Source organism: Coregonus clupeaformis, chromosome 34 (assembly GCF_020615455.1).
Source record: "Coregonus clupeaformis isolate EN_2021a chromosome 34, ASM2061545v1, whole genome shotgun sequence".
NCBI classification, from domain to species: domain Eukaryota; kingdom Metazoa; phylum Chordata; class Actinopteri; order Salmoniformes; family Salmonidae; genus Coregonus; species Coregonus clupeaformis.
Genome location: NC_059225.1, coordinates 21797529 through 21814461, shown reverse-complemented (window position 1 = coordinate 21814461; position 16933 = coordinate 21797529). Strand labels below are relative to the sequence as shown.

The 16933-nt window shown below is 40.9% G+C and overlaps 1 protein-coding gene across 1 annotated transcript in view; it reads right to left on the bottom strand.

Annotated features, from left to right (window-relative positions):
- Positions 1-16933, bottom strand: part of LOC121549950 (WW domain-containing adapter protein with coiled-coil) — a 45505-nt gene that overhangs the window by 12993 nt on the left and 15579 nt on the right. Inside the window, exons 5-7 of the mRNA XM_041861954.1 lie at positions 7039-7154; positions 6034-6155; positions 1377-1631 (exon numbers count right to left, since the gene is read on the bottom strand). Of these exons, the coding sequence (XP_041717888.1) occupies positions 1377-1631; positions 6034-6155; positions 7039-7154 (493 nt within the window). The remainder of the gene's footprint in view (positions 1-1376; positions 1632-6033; positions 6156-7038; positions 7155-16933) is intronic.

The window sequence follows — 16933 nt, the reverse complement described above, 5'->3', positions numbered from 1 at the left end:
AACTAGTTTTCCTTCACAAAAAATATATTAGTGCAACACATTCGGCAGAAAATGGCTTCATTCTCATCAGATGACAACAGAAGTGCAACACTATTTGGCTAGCAGCCACACAAGTAAATTAGCTAACAATGGAAAAGCAAGGTCTTTCTTGCAAAAACGATGCATGCCATAATACACTATATATACACACAAAAGTATGTGGACACCTTCTCAAATTAGTGGATTCAGCTACTTCAGCCACACCCGTTGCTGACAGGTGTATAAAATCGAGCACACAGCCATGCAATCACCATAAACAAACATTGGCAGTAGAATGGCCTAACTGAAGAGCTCAGTGACTTTCAATGTGGTTTTGGAATGAGATGTTTGACAAGCAGGTGTCCACATACTTTTGGTAAGGTAGTGTATTTCTAATGTTTATTATAGAAATAATGTAGCCAGCTACATTTCCTAAAGTTTTACTTGACGCTAATCTTGCATTTTACTGGAGAAAAGTAGGCTACACCGAGAAAAGTACCAGAGGAAAGTAGCTACATTTCAGTCAGAGCACTGTCTTTTAATAGAATGCCCGTTCGTGAATTCTCATCCGAGTGGAGAAGTGCTACTGAAGCACAAAATCAGTCTGATGCCGAGAAATTGCAATAAGAAATATTTTAGATCTGTCTTTACAAAACGCAGCAAGATATTTATAATGCATTCATCTTTTGGGGGGGCAGAATTCTGCATTAACGCGACCGCTGTAAGCATAGGCTACCTGGTAGTTAACATTTAATTGAGAAGGTTTTTTGGGAAAGCCTTTCCATCTACCAGAATACTTTTCATTAGCATCAAAGCGACACAAAGTGGTAGGCGCGCGCGCCACACATACGAGAAATTCTCGTTGCCTCTTCAGAAAGTTACAGGAAATACGAATCACTGATGCATTCTATTCACGTCTTCTGATAAACTTGGGCAAATGAATTAACTTTTCAATACATTTAGTTGATTCCCTACTAAGTTCAATACATTTTGTTTATATTGTTGAATTCCATTTTAATGTCTGTATTCCGTGATTCCCTCTGCATCACAGATTCTATAGGGCCCTAGTAACCTGCTAGTCAGGTCTACAGATCTGCCTATTGCCTGTGAGTTTCCGTCCGCAGACAAAGGGCAGCTAGAGAAACATGGGCACAAGGTTGAAAGACGACCATCATGAGCAAAAACTAAAAAAACGTCCAGTTTCACTTGCTGCTCCTAAAGTATTCAGCCACATTCTGCATTGTGTCTCTCTCCTACTCCCTCTATAATCTAGCTTCCCTTGCTGTCTGCGAAAGCATTCACCATAGTAGCCCTCACAGATAAAAGACTCAGTGCACGTGCGTCTCTCTCCCTCTCACCCTCGTTGATCTTGGCCATGTCGACGCTTGCGTTGTTGAGTTGCAAGGCGGTCTGAAGTGCTGGGAGGAGCTGTCTGAGCAGGGAGGGGTCCTGGAGCAGGGGGGTGTGGGCGTGGGACTGGAGGACCGGGGACACTGGCACCGTGGTGGGGGCCGAGGAGGAACAGGGGGTACCCGACGTGGGGTTCAGGCCCGAACCTGAGGAGGACGACTGTGAGGACACCGACGCTGGCTGCTTCTCCACCTGGGCTGACTCTGTGAGGGAGGGAGGGAGGTAGACTTGTTAGATCTCACATGTTAAAAGCACTCACATCTGATTCTTAGTGCTGAGCGAATAATCGAAATGTCCGTTATTTTAGTTTTCTTAAACAATTGACAATTATTTGAATTCCATTTAGCATGTTTTTTTTCTGTGAGCTCAATGCGCACATCGCACAGTTTCTCTAGAGATAAATCAGATCCAGCCTGAACTGTGCAATGTACCGGTAGTAGGGAGTTGTAGTTTCCAACAGGCCAATATTCGACATAGTATAGCGAATAAACCACGGCAATTAACTACAATGACCATAATCCATTGCGCATCTACATGTCCGGCCTTTGTTTATTTTACACCTGCTACTGAAGAGAGAAGAATGCGCGATCGTGAGGTGATATAGAGAGCAGCGGTTGTGTCGCGAGGTATCTCTACCTGAAAATACATGATCTAAGAGATTGATAGTTGGTATTCAGCAGTCAAAAGTATGCCTTAAATAGATTGAAGAACTACAAAAGTGATTTTGTCAGACAGCAGCTCTATAGAGATGAGATGATGACATGGAATGAAATATAGTCATCAAATAAAACAAATGTAATATACACAACTGAAATATTTGAGTAAAGTAATGTGAATAAATGACTGTTAATAAGTGATAAGCAGTAATGGGCAGTCACTACCATCATGGGACTTTTATTAACTGTTTTATTCTGTGTTGTTACCGCAGTCAACACACATAATATTGAAACCCACCCCAAAAAGTGTTTTTTAAAAATCAAACCAACCTCAAAAAGCATTAAATCACTCAGCACTACTGATTCTTCAAGATTATTTTTGCAAGTTCGTAGGGAATGTTCAATGGAACTAAGTGGAACTCAAGCTTAATAAACAATAGGGCCGGGACGATACCATTATGGCGATACTCGTTAGTATCATGGCAAGGAAACAAAACACAAAGCGGCTTTAACTTCTTTAGGAAAACAGCCCTAATGTTGGAAACAAACATTATGTTGTCATCAAGAGTCATATTTATTTTCCAAGCTATAGCACACATTATTTTACAAATATAAGGCTTTTAAAGGACCAAAGAGTTGTCTGCTTCATGTTTTCATTGTTGCCACGGGAAAAAATTATGCGATACTTATATCATCACACACCTACTGGGCAGCAGATGCATTTATTAAAGACGGGCTTCGCTCCAGTGGAAACTGCCTCTTAAAATTTGCGGAATCTCATTTTCAAATGATAACTCAGCAAGTGGTTGTGTCGAGTGAGTGACAGACACACAGAAGTTCTCTCTCGGATAAATATGCCAAATGATTAAAACCATCTCAAATCAGCAGGCTTGTGAAGTCTGATTAGAAGAAGCTGGCTGTTGGCTTACTTGAGAGTAGGCATGTGGACTGTAAGGCGCTAACTTAGAAAGCTGAATCTCTCCCTGACAAATCTATGATACAGCAGCTTTTTCCCGCCAGCTGGCCCTCAACATTTTAGCTTCCGAAGAGTACCTCCTCCAAAAGAACAAACTTGATCCTGTTCTTCCCTTTGTTTAAGCCGCACCACTTATGGACCAACCACAAACCAGTGACCTTGGCATTGTGAACACGCATGACAAACCTGAGTCCAAATAAATCTTGCAAATACTGTTTGAGCCCAGATGCTCTGGTAGGGTAGACAGAGCACTGTGCACCACCGCTGTGTTCTGGCGGTTTGACAGTAGAGGGGAGCGCTCTACTCGGCTCTGGACGGTGCAGTAGGTCTCGCTCTCTTTCCCTCTCCGTTGCGCTCTCTCTCGGACGGTGACAGTGCAGTCAGTCTCTCTATGTTTGCCAGATGACATCAATCAGGTCTCTGTGACTGCCCATGTTCCCCCGTCCTTCAACGGACTGAGTTACAGAGCCCTCTACCTCCACTGACTGGCTGTACAGCAGGGCACGCTCCCCAACATGAACCACTACCACCACCCTTGCAGTATATACACTTAGAGACTACATTGTCACTGGGATAATGAAAGGCTTAGATTAGAATAACATCTGAGAACACCAAGTCACAAATACCTGAGAATAAGACAGTGGTTTTGAAGACAGATTTCAAACATTTTAGATCAACACAGCCTCCTTCCCGAGGCACACGTTCAGAACTTGACCTTGACTCACAGATGCAGCATTGATTGAATCATACATTACATTTGACATTTTAGTCATTTAGCAGACGCTCTTATCCAGAGCGACTTACAGTTAAGTGAGTGCATACATTATTTTTGTTTATTTCATACTGGCCCCCCGTGGGAATCGAACCCACAACCCTGGCGTTGCAACTGAGCTACATCCCTGCCAGCCATTCCCTCCCCTACCCTGGACCAATTGTGCGCCGCCCCATGGGTCTCCAGGTCGCGGCCGGCTACGACAGAGCCTGGATTCGAACCAGGATCTCTAGTGGCACAGCTAGCACTGCGATGCAGTGCCTTAGACCACTGCGCCATTCTTTTGGTAAACTTAGCATACATTAGGCAGAAATTTGATTAACAAGGACCATCAATGACTGATAAGAACATTCAGCAACCACCATTGCACTAAAAAAGTCAAACCGCATGGTTCTAGAAATTTGGCCAGGTCTCCCTTGTTAAAAGGTATTTTGACCTCAATGGCAGACATGTAAAAAAAATTATAAAACAAGCAACAAAAAAATACTTTCTCCCAGCAGTAAAGCCAATATGTAGTTGTAAAACATACTAGCAGCAGTAAAGCCAATATGTAGTTGTAAAACTTACTAGCAGCAGTAAAGCCGGTATGTAGTTGTAAAACTTACTAGCAGCAGTAAAGCCGGTATGTAGTTGTAAAACTTACTAGCAGCAGTAAAGCCAATATGTAGTTGTAAAACTTACTAGCAGCAGTAAAGCCGGTATGTAGTTCTAAAACTTACTAGCAGCAGTAAAGCCAGTATGTAGTTCTAAAACTTACTAGCAGCAGTAAAGCCGGTATGTAGTTCTAGAACTTACTAGCAGCAGTAAAGCCGGTATGTAGATGTAAAACTTACTAGCAGCAGTAAAGCCAGTATGTAGTTGTAAAACTTACTAGCAGCAGTAAAGCCAGTATGTAGATGTAAAACTTACTAGCAGCAGTAAAGCCGGTATGTAGTTGTAAAACTTACTAGCAGCAGTAAAGCCAGTATGTAGTTGTAAATCTTACTAGCAGCAGTAAAGCCAGTATGTAGTTGTAAAACTTACTAGCAGCAGTAAAGCCGGTATGTAGATGTAAAACTTACTAGCAGCAGTAAAGCCAGTATGTAGATGTAAAACTTACTAGCAGCAGTAAAGCCAGTATGTAGATGTAAAACTTACTAGCAGCAGTAAAGCCAGTATGTAGTTGTAAAACTTACTAGCAGCAGTAAAGCCAGTATGTAGATGTAAAACTTACTAGCAGCAGTAAAGCCGGTATGTAGTTGTAAAACTTACTAGCAGCAGTAAAGCCAGTATGTAGATGTAAAACTTACTAGCAGCAGTAAAGCCAGTATGTAGTTGTAAAACTTACTAGCAGCAGTAAAGCCGGTATGTAGTTGTAAAACTTACTAGCAGCAGTAAAGCCAGTATGTAGATGTAAAACTTACTAGCAGCAGTAAAGCCAGTATGTAGATGTAAAACTTACTAGCAGCAGTAAAGCCGGTATGTAGTTGTAAAACTTACTAGCAGCAGTAAAGCCAGTATGTAGATGTAAAACTTACTAGCAGCAGTAAAGCCAGTATGTAGTTGTAAAACTTACTAGCAGCAGTAAAGCCGGTATGTAGATGTAAAACTTACTAGCAGCAGTAAAGCCAGTATGTAGATGTAAAACTTACTAGCAGCAGTAAAGCCAGTATGTAGATGTAAAACTTACTAGCAGCAGTAAAGCCAGTATGTAGTTGTAAAACTTACTAGCAGCAGTAAAGCCAGTATGTAGATGTAAAACTTACTAGCAGCAGTAAAGCCAGTATGTAGTTGTAAAACTTACTAGCAGCAGTAAAGCCAGTATGTAGTTGTAAAACTTACTAGCAGCAGTAAAGCCGGTATGTAGTTGTAAAACTTACTAGCAGCAGTAAAGCCAGTATGTAGATGTAAAACTTACTAGCAGCAGTAAAGCCAGTATGTAGATGTAAAACTTACTAGCAGCAGTAAAGCCAGTATGTAGTTGTAAAACTTACTAGCAGCAGTAAAGCCGGTATGTAGTTGTAAAACTTACTAGCAGCAGTAAAGCCAGTATGTAGATGTAAAACTTACTAGCAGCAGTAAAGCCGGTATGTAGTTGTAAAACTTACTAGCAGCAGTAAAGCCAGTATGTAGTTGTAAAACTTACTAGCAGCAGTAAAGCCACTATGTAGTTGTAAAACTTACTAGCAGCAGTAAAGCCGGTATGTAGTTGTAAAACTTACTAGCAGCAGTAAAGCCAGTGACTGCTGTAGCCTGCTGCATGGCCTCCCGTCTGTAGTCCCTGTCTTTGGGGAAACTGTTGACTGGCGCCGACTTAGTGCAGGACTCCTTCTGTCTCTGCTCTCTGGAAACAAACAGAAACAGTCAAGTTAGAGCTCAAGTCTGCATCCCAAATGGCACCCTATTCCCTATATATTGCACTACTTTTGACCAGAGCCCTAAGTTAAAACACAAAGTGCTAATCTTCCTAATTTCTGACAGGTGACATAGGGCAGGGGTTCCCAAACGTTTTCCTCTCAGGCCCCCCTTCCAGCATTGGAGAACATCCTGGCGCGTGCCATGTCTATTTCTATGGGCACAAGCACTGTTCATGACAAACTGTTCACACCCCTCTTGTTGGCGGAAATACAAATGTTGCAGTTTAAAGCTCATTTTCTTGCAATTCTATACATTTTGCCATGTCTAATGTTTATTCATGTGATATTTGAGTGACTCAAACATTTCAACAAAATCTATGGGCTAAACAACCTAGCTAAAAAACGTTGGCTGACATGGGCTATTGATCTGGAAATGTCTGACAAGTTATAAATAGCTCTCTAAGGCATGCAATGACTGACATGACAAGAGGAAAACTGATGAGGCACTAACCAATTTCGAAATTGCACCTTGTGCATTCTACTATTACAACTGTCCTGATTGTTATGGCATTACATGTGCACCTCACAGTTTGGGAACCACTAGCATAGGGCATTGTAACTTACAAACACTATGGCTGGCTATGTTACATTTAATACCATAACAATCAGGACATGGGTAAAGCAAAGCAAGGCCGTCTTCAGTCTCAGTTTTTTGGTAAGCAGTGTTTATGAATTCATCAGAGACATCAGCTTCACAGCTCATCACTGACTGAAAAAGGAACAAGGCCAGCCAGCGCAATACAGCTCAGCTACGCTCAGATCTATCATGTGAAAAGGGTATTATGTGAATGAAGATGGAGTAATGCGTACCTCTCCAGCCACTCTTTGGGTTTCTCCCACTGTGAGACCTCTGTTCTGCAGTTGTAGTAGTACTTCTTCCCAGAGGAACTGATGTGCTCTGACCAGTCATCTTTATCTTCATAAGGCTGAGGAGGACAGAAGAGGACAGTTATGGGAGAAGGTGGAGGGAGGGAGGGAGATGGGGACATTTAGGTTAAGAAGGATCTCCTGAGACAGGAATACTACAGGAGGCCACCATCATGGACAACTACTACCATGACATTGGTCTCACAACAGAGGACCTACCAGCTCGTGTGAACAACAGAGAGCTACGGCAAGCCATCACTTGGTGCATTGCAAGTTAGCAAAGTAAGGAGGCAGGAGAAAGGTACATTTGGGTATGAAGGGGAGAGAAAGGGGGGAGGAGAGGAGGGACATGTAGGCAAATAGGGAGGAGGCGGATATTTGATGTAAATAAGGAGTAGAGGAGAAGAGGGGACATCTTAGGTATGAAGGGAGGAAGGACAGAAGGGGACATTCAGGTTAGGAGAGAGGAGAAGAGGGGACATCTTAGGTATGAAGGGAGGAAGGACAGAAGGGGACATTCAGGTTAGGAGAGAGGAGAAGAGGGGACATCTTCAGTATGAAGGGAGAGGAGAATATGCAATGATACATTTTATGCCGTCAAGATTTGATAGGTGAGAAGAAAAAAAAGATACTGCAACGAGTGTGTGTGATTAGGTCTGATGCAAGAGCTTGCAATGTGAGATGTAAAGGCGGTACGGCTCTATAAGGTTTGGCTCTGATACCAGAGCTGGTTAGGAGATGAGATATAGGGATGGATGCTGGCTTACTCAACTGACAGCAAGGATGGCTTCTCAAGCTTTTAAAAAGGTTGACATTTGTCATTGTTGAGGTCTATGCTTCTATGTACAACACCAACAGAAAGTAATATTTTCTGATTCGGATTCTGAAAACCACCTGCCCAGGGAATACAGACACAAATCTGTCTACAAAACTGACACATTTACAGGCATGTTGACTAATGTTGTGCATAGTACCAGTCAGATAAATCTAATAAAAGTTAAGTAAAACAGATCTTGCAAATTAGGCATGAGCATGAGTAATTGAGTACTCGAACGGACATCAAAGCTCGATCTTTAACCAGAGATCACTTAATATATTTTGGGGACTAAAAACTGTTTGGTAGAATGTGCTTTGTGGCTGCCCGAATGGGCAAGTTACATTTTGTCATGAAGACAATGTTAATTTGCTTTGATACTAGTATTGTGGTCCTCTGTAGCTCAGCTAGTAGAGCACGGCGCTTGTAACGCCAGGGTAGTGGGTTCGATCCCCGGGACCACCCATACACAAAAATGTATGCACGCATGACTGTAAGTCGCTTTGGATAAAAGCGTCTGCTAAATGGCATATTATTATTTATTATTATTATTCCATTTGTACAGGTGCATTTGCGGGGCACAACTAAAAAGAAACCAAACCAAGCCAAGCGACACACAGTTCTTCTCCCTAAATTCTGTGTCTCATTCACTCAATTGCGTTCCCACCGCTCCTTACACACACAGGTTAGGCCTACTGAAATAAACGCCCATCAAAACGGATCTAACTGATGGGGTACAAGATACACTGAACAAAAATAGAAATGCAACATGTAAAGTGTTGGTCCCATGTTTCATGAGCTGAAATAAAAGATCCCAGAAATGTTCCATCGCACAAAAATATTCTTTCTCTCAGATTTGTTTACATCCCTGTTAGTCAGCATTTCTCCTTTGCCAAATTAATCCATCCACCGGACAGGTGTGGCATAGAAGCTGATTAAACAGCATGATCATTACACAGGTGCACGTTGTGCTGGGGACAATAAAAGGCCACTGAAATGTGCAGTTTTGTCACACAACACAATGCCACAGATGTCTCAAGTTTTGAAGGAGCGCGCAATTGACTGCAGGAATGTCCACCAGGGTGGTTGCCAGATATCTTAATGTTAATTTCTCTTCTGTAAGTTGCCTCCAACGTAGTTGTAGAGAATTTGGCATAACATCCAACCAGCCTTCCAATCGCAGACCACGTGTACGGCGTAGTGTGGACAAGCGGTTTGCTGACGTTGTGAACAGAGTGCCCCATGGTGGAGGTGGGGTTATGGTTTTGGCTGTCAACGAACACAATTGCAATTTATTGAAGGCAATTTGAATGCACAGAGATACCGTGACGAGATCCTGAGGCCCAGTGTCGTGCAATTCATCCGCCGCCATCACCTCATGTTTCAGCATGAAAATGCACAGCCCCATGTCGCAAGGATCTGTTCACAATTCCTGGAAACTGAAAATGTCCCAGTTCTTCCATTGCCTGCATACCCACCAGACATGTCACCCATTGAGCATGTTTGGGATGCTCTGGATCAACGTGTATGACAGCGTGTTAAAGTTCCCACTAATATCCAGCAACTTTGCACAGCCATTGAAGAGGAGTAGGACAACATTCCACAGGCCACAATCAACTCTACGCGAAGATACCTTTTTTTAAAGGTATCTGTGACCAACAGATGCATATCTGTAATCCCAGTCATGTGAAATCCATAGTTTAGGGCCAAATGAATTTATTTCAATGGACTGATTTCCTTATTTGAACTGAAAGTCAGTATACATGCATTCCTTGCCAAATAACGACAGTTTTATCACAATTTCAAAATGGACTGGTTGATTGAAGTAGGAAAATGTGTGTTCCAACAACGAACTGCAGTTTTGGAATAATTGTGTCCGTCTATTTTCTGCTCAAGCTACTTTGCGAACTGCTAGTGCCATTTAGAATTGGTTAGCCTCGGCTATAACCGCTCTAAACATACAGGTTCAACACTGAAAATACGCAAAAACATTAGTTTGATGAAGACAAAGAGCATATTTTCAGAATCTTTAAGCATATGCCTACAGTGCATTTGGAAAGTATTCCGAGCCCTTCCTTTTTCCACATTGTTAAGTTACAGCCTTATTATAAAATGGATTGAATACATTTTCCTCAACCTACACACAATACCCCATTATGACAAAGAGAAAACAGGTTTTTAGAATTGTTTGCATCAGTCTCAACAACAACAGTGAAGAGGTGACTCCGGGATGCTGACCTTCTAGGCAGAGTTGCAAAGAAAAAGCCATATCTCACACTGGCCAATAAAAAGAAAAGATTAAGATGGGCAGTCTGAGATATGCCTTTTTCCTTTGCAACTCTGCCTAGAAGGTCAGCATCCCGGAGTCGCCTCTTCACTGTTGACGTTGAGACTGGTGTTTTGCGGGTACTATTTAATGAAGCTGCCAGTTGAGGACCTGTGAGGCACCCGTTTCTCAAACTAGACACTCTAATGTATTTGTCCTCTTGCTCAGTTGTGCACCAGGGCCTCCCACTCCTCTTTCTATTCTGGTTAGAGACAGTTTGCGCTGTTCTGTGAAGGGAGTAGTACACAGCGTTGTATGAGATCTTCAGTTTCTTGGCAATTTCTCGCATGGAATAGCCTTCATTTCTCAGAACAAGAATAGACTGACGAGTTTCAGAAGAAAGTTATTTGTTTCTGGCCATTTTGAGCCTGTAATCGAACCCACAATTGCTGATGCTCCAGATACTCAACTAGTCTCAAGAAGGCCCGTTTTATTGCTTGTTTAAATCAGCACAACAGTTTTCAGCTGTGCTAACATAATTGCAAAAGGGTTTTCTAATAATCAATTAGCCTTTTAAAAATGATAAACTTGGATTAGCAAACAACGTGCCATTGGAACACAGGACTGATGGTTGCTGATAATGGGCCTCTGTCCGCCTATGTAGATATTCAATTAAAATAGCCATTTACAACATTAACAATGTCTACACTGTATTTCTGATCAATTTGATGTTATAATAACAGACAAAAAAAAAAATTTCTTTCGAAAACAAAGACATTTCTAAGTGACCCCAAACTTTTGAACGGTAGTGTATGTAAATGTAACATTTAATTTTTTTTTTTTTTATAAATGTGCAAACATTTCTAAAAACCTGTTTTTGCTTTGTAATTATGGGGTATTGTGTGTAGATTGATGAGGGGGAAAAAACAATTTAATCAATTTTAGAATAAGGCTGAAACTTAACAAAATGTGGAAAAAGTGAAGGGGTCTGAATACTTTCCGAATGCACTGTATAGAGATAGATTTATCTATATATCTATCGGGGCAATTTAGCAATTAGGATTTGTTATCTGTAATGGTAATGATAAATTAGGCATTGTTGCGTACTGTTGGAATAGGCCTATAGATAAATGCGCACATATTTTTGAAATCATCAGAGACATCAGCTTCACAGCTCATCACTGACTGAAAAGGCCAGCCAGTTGACAAACAAACTTAAAATATTTTAAATGAAAAAGGCAACAAGGAGCAACATTTGCCTACCAGCTGACAGACCTACAAGAAGTAAAATACTGTTTCCATCTTTAGGTCGTCACTTGTTCTCCAAACACAGTGAAAGTGTAATTAGAAATTAGAGGGAAAGCGGTCACCTGCTGAGAAATAATTTGCGACTTTAGTCTTGTCAGTGACTCAGCAACCGAGCATCTCCAAGTTGTAAGACAATAGCCGTTTGTGCCTTGGGGTCAAGGGCTGTAGGTATCAGTGTTTCAGAGGAGTGCTGATCTAGGATCAGTTTAGCCTTTTAGAGCACAATAATATTGGAAACCCAGAACTAAAATCTTGCATAATTGTGTCAGATGCTGGATTACGTTTACGAGATGTTTGAGAAAAGATACTAACAAGACTAGCTAAGTCTCCACCCCCCTAAATAGAAACTCTCAGCCAACGCATGGGTCAAATATCCCCTCCCCTTCCAAAATTCGAACACCTGCGAAATCGTGATTTGTCCAAATGATCAGAGACAAAATCTGTGCACCGGAACTAAGTTACTTGCTAGTCGTCGCATCCCAGTCTTTTGACAGACGCGACCATCCTATGTCCCGTGCAACTGTCTACAAGAGATTAAGATCACACTGAATAACATTGGACAGGAGGAACCTAATCCAAGATCACCACTCCTACTCTGGGATGCTTGATACATGGGTCTATCTATAAACTAATGTACAAGTGAGGATTTCCTATGCTTGACACCTTGTTAAAGGTGTTGATAAGTCATTGATAATTTGCCTATTTTTTTCATGTAATTACATTAAGATAAGGGGGGAATATAGCTATATTCAATCAAATTCACGAGTTGATTTAAAACCTATTCAACCCTTTCTCATGGTTGGTGTCTTGACGGATTTGTCCAAAATAGTGTGTCATAAAACGTTACTTTTCTATCCTTGCATTTATGGCAGTGTAAATTGTTGTTATATCATATATTAAGCATTAATCAGTTATATTAGACATTAAACTTGAACCCTGTAAATATCCTGGATCTAGCTGTCGGACAGTTTTTTGTATAGGAATCTCAGAAATACAGTGCAACTACGTAACATTTAATGCCTCCTTATGTTACGGGGTGAAAACAGTCTAAGGGCACACAAATCCCCCAAAATGTAGGTGATTTAGAGCTGTCCCAGACCCCAAAACAATATTGGTCGACCGAGTCGTCTGTTATTTCGACCAATCAGAATTTTAAACGTGTACAGTTCAAGTCGGAAGTTTACATTCACTTAGGTTGGAGACATTAAAACTTGTTTTTCAACCACTCCACAAATTTCTTGCTAACAAACTATAGTTTTGGCAAGTCGGTTAGGACATCTACTTTGTGCATGACACAAGTAATTTTTCCAACAATTGTTTACAGACAGATTATTTCACTTATAATTCACTGTATCACAATTCCAGTGGGTCAGAAGTTTACATACACTAAGTTGACCGTGCCTTTAAACACCTTTGAAAATTCCAGAAAATGTTGTCATGGCTTTAGAAGCTTCTGATAGGCTAATTGACATCATTTGAGTCAATTGGAGGTGTACCTGTGGATGTATTTCAAGGCCTACCTTCAAACTCAGTGACTCTTTGCTTGACATCATGGGAAAAACAAAATCAATCCCAGAACAACAGCAAAGGACCTTGTGAAGATGCTGGAGGAAACAGGTACAAAAGTATCTATATCCACAGTAAAACTAGTCCTATATCGACATAACCTGATAGGCCGCTCAGCAAGGAAGAAGCCACTGCTCCAAAACCGCCATAAAAAAGCCAGACTACGGTTTGCAACTGCACATGGGGACAAAGATTGTACTTTTTTGGAGAAATGTCCTCTGGTCTGATGAAACAAAAATAGAACTGTTTGGCCGTAATGACCATCGTTATGTTTGGAGGAAAAAGGGGGTTGCTTGCAAGCCGAAGAAAACCATCCCAACCGTGAAGCACGGGGGTGGCAGCATCATGCTGTTGGGGTGCTTTGCTGCAGGAGGGACTGGTGCACTTCACAAAATAGATGGCATCATGAGGAAGGAAACTTATGTGGATATATTGAAGCAACATCTCAAGACATCAGTCAGGAAGTTAAAGCTTGGTCGCAAATGGGTCTTCCAAATGGACATTGACCTCAAGCATACTTCCAAAGTTGTACCAAAATGGCTTAAGGACAACAAAGTCAAGGTATTGGAGTGGCCATCACAAAGCCCTGACCTCAATCCTATAGAAAATGTGTGGGCAGAACTGAAAAAGCGTGTGAGCAAGGAGGCCTACAAACCTGACTCAGTTACACCAGCTCTGTCAGGAGGAATGGGCCAAAATGCACCCAACTTATTGTGGGAAGCTTGTGGAAGGCTACCCGAAACGTTTGACCCAAGTTTAACAATTTAAAAGGCAATGCTACCAAATACTAATTGAGTGTATGTAACCTTCTGACCCACTGGAAATGTGATCAAAGAACTAAAAGCTGAAGTAAATTATTCTCTCTACTATTATTCTAACATTTCACATTCTTAAAATAAAGTGGTGATCCTAACTGACCTAAGACAGGGAATTTTTACTAGGATTAAATGTCAGGAATTGTGAAAAACTAAGTTTACATTTATTTGGCTAAGGTGTATGTAAACTTCCGACTTCAACTGTATTTTTCCATATATATAGACACACCCTATGTGTTTTAATAAAATCAACTATATGTAGGCTACTGAGCTTCTGATGCTTTAAGCACACTGTAATTAAATAAGACACAAATGACTCAAGAGGGAGCCAGAGATCATGATAGCCTAACCAGAAGAAAAAAACCTGTTCCCGACACCACCACCTCCTGCTGCTGCCGTCCTTGGCAGATTCTGCCATTACGCTCCCGAAGTTGCCGGTAATAGGCTACACCGGGGTCGGCAACCTTTTCCATTTGGAGTGCCAATTTATCTTACCATTTCAACCGATCTGTGTGGCAGTTATGGTTTTCATATGCACATTTTCGTGGAACAGTTTCATTTCTTTTATAAAGTAACTTCTATTGCCATTGCCAACTACATAAAATAAAAACATTGCAGCCTGCAGGTAGAAAATATCCTGATAAAAATAAAATACATTGGCTATGATTGGCCTATCTGCAAGGAACTTGAAACATTGTATCAACTATCAACTTGGTCCAGACCGAAGCTTGCACTAACAAACTTGCGACATTGTATAAAATATTCTGGACCCTCAGGACCAGTGAGCTCTGGACAGACACAGCTGTAGGCTATTTGCGCAAGGGATAAGAAGTAATCAGGTAGGCAGGCCTATTTTATGACGATTCCACCGGATCAGAGCATTACATTATTTAATTTTTTCATGCCGAATTGTTATCGAAAGGGAGAGAGCTGGAAAGATTTTTCAAATAAGCTACATTGAGGAACTATTATCATTTTCAATGGACATAAAAACAGACTTTGTTTACTTGCCGTTTGAGGTGAAGAAGAAAAATACTTTGAGAAGCACTACAGCTCATTAGTAGTGGTGGTGAGTTAAGACAATCAGAAATACTATCAGATCCACAAATGGGTACATTTATATGCCTACATTTGCATGCAGGCCAGGTAGTCTAGGCCTACTTCTATGTGCAATCACATTAGGGCTGACCCCATTTAGTCGATTGGTCTATGATATTTTAAGTATCATTACCTTGATACTTAAAACCTAAATTGATACTGTCATTAACGTGGTTCTTAAATTATGCATAATACTTGATGGAATTCAAATTTGGTGTCGAGCTGTTGAATTACACTGTGATATTTTCACACAAACACCATCATCAATCCAGGAAGGAAATTTTCTGAATGACAGTCAAGTGACGAACAGCTGTTGTGATGTACATGTGATGCAACAACAGCTGAAGTGCTGGAAAAAAGGTGTTCGCGAGGAATGTCCAGACCATTTTGGTGTGTGGGGTCTCATTCGTTACGCCGGTGAAGATGGTTGTGTCTGGATCCATGTTGGAGCGAATTGATGTTGATCATCTGTTGTCTGCTTGATTTACAGCAGGGTCTCGTTAGATTTAACAGAGAAAGCATCAAGGTAATGAGTTCATGTTTTCATATGTTTTTGTGCACAGTCCACAATTGTGTATATAGCCTATTGCGCAACACCCAATGCTATTCTTATTAATTATTCTGGATATAATGGGCTTCTTTACAATATGATCTAGTATTGAAATAACATGACAAACACATTTTAGTTTCCATGTTACACCTGCAATTTTAAACAATACAAGGGGCTTGAAGTAGCCTACTTGAACATGGAGCTCAGACTTTCAAGTAGCCTACTGGACAGGGGCGGTGTGTTCATTAGGGCGATATGGGCGACGCACTGCCAAACGGGAAAATAAAGGGATTTTTTTCCTAATCAATTATATCACGGCAACAGTAGTTATCAGTGTTCTAATCTAGACGTCTGATCTGCCACTAAATGTCCAATCAGGCTAAAGTCGTGCTTCAAATGTCCCCGCCCGTTTTGGGGCGATTTCAGTCAGGTTGAAAATCGCCCAGAAGTCTCTCATAGCCTCTAATGTAAAATCAATTTTTTTCAAATATCAGAGCTTTCAATACAATCTCTATGGGTTTCTGAGGGCTTGCACTTACGCGCTTTCGTCATACGTAACATAACCATGAACGTAACTAAAAAAAGAGCGGGTAGCCTCATCAATCAATTTACTACTACTGTCAAAATGGCAGTGCAACTCGATTGTCTCTTTGAAAGAAGTTCCTTTTTGTCGGCGAACAAATCAAGATAAATTGGCAACGAAACAATTAGGACCTCCCAGACCAAATTTAATAATTCAACAGGTTTCTACTAAAGGGGGAAAGTCCTACACCCGAGGATTTTCCAAAAATTGGTATGAACGAAAAATCTGGCTAGCAGGCTGCGATGTAGCTAATGCAGTTTTCTGCTACCAGCCCACCGTGAGAGAGGCATCTGGCTACGTGAGGATGATGAAGATTTTATTTTTTTCCTGCGGCTTTTTCACAAAATCATGCCCCACGTCGACATTCTGTACCAGAAGCTACAGAAGAAGGACATCGATGCTGTCTTTATCAAACGTGCCCTCGACAGCTTCACAAGCAGTGTGCAGGCCATAAGGTAAGATTAAACAATATCATTCGATCTTTCATTTTCACAAGTCATTGAACGCTTTGCTGTATTGAAACAGAGAAGAGAACAGTTTCAGTACAAGTAATGTAGCCTCTCTCTCTCTTTGTCCCTCCCTGTCTGTCTCTTTAACACACACACGCCCAAATCAGTTCACAGTTGATGTTGTTTAAAATAGTTATTTTTCATTAAAAAAAAAGTTTTAAAAAATAATCTGTTCATGTTCATTTTTACAAATCTATACAATTGGCCAGAATATGGTTGTTCATATTTACAAATCTATACAATTGGCCAGAATATGGTTGTTCATTTTTACAAAGCCATACAGATAGCTGTGTTTACCATTTCTAGAAATTACTTTCAAATTCTGTTTT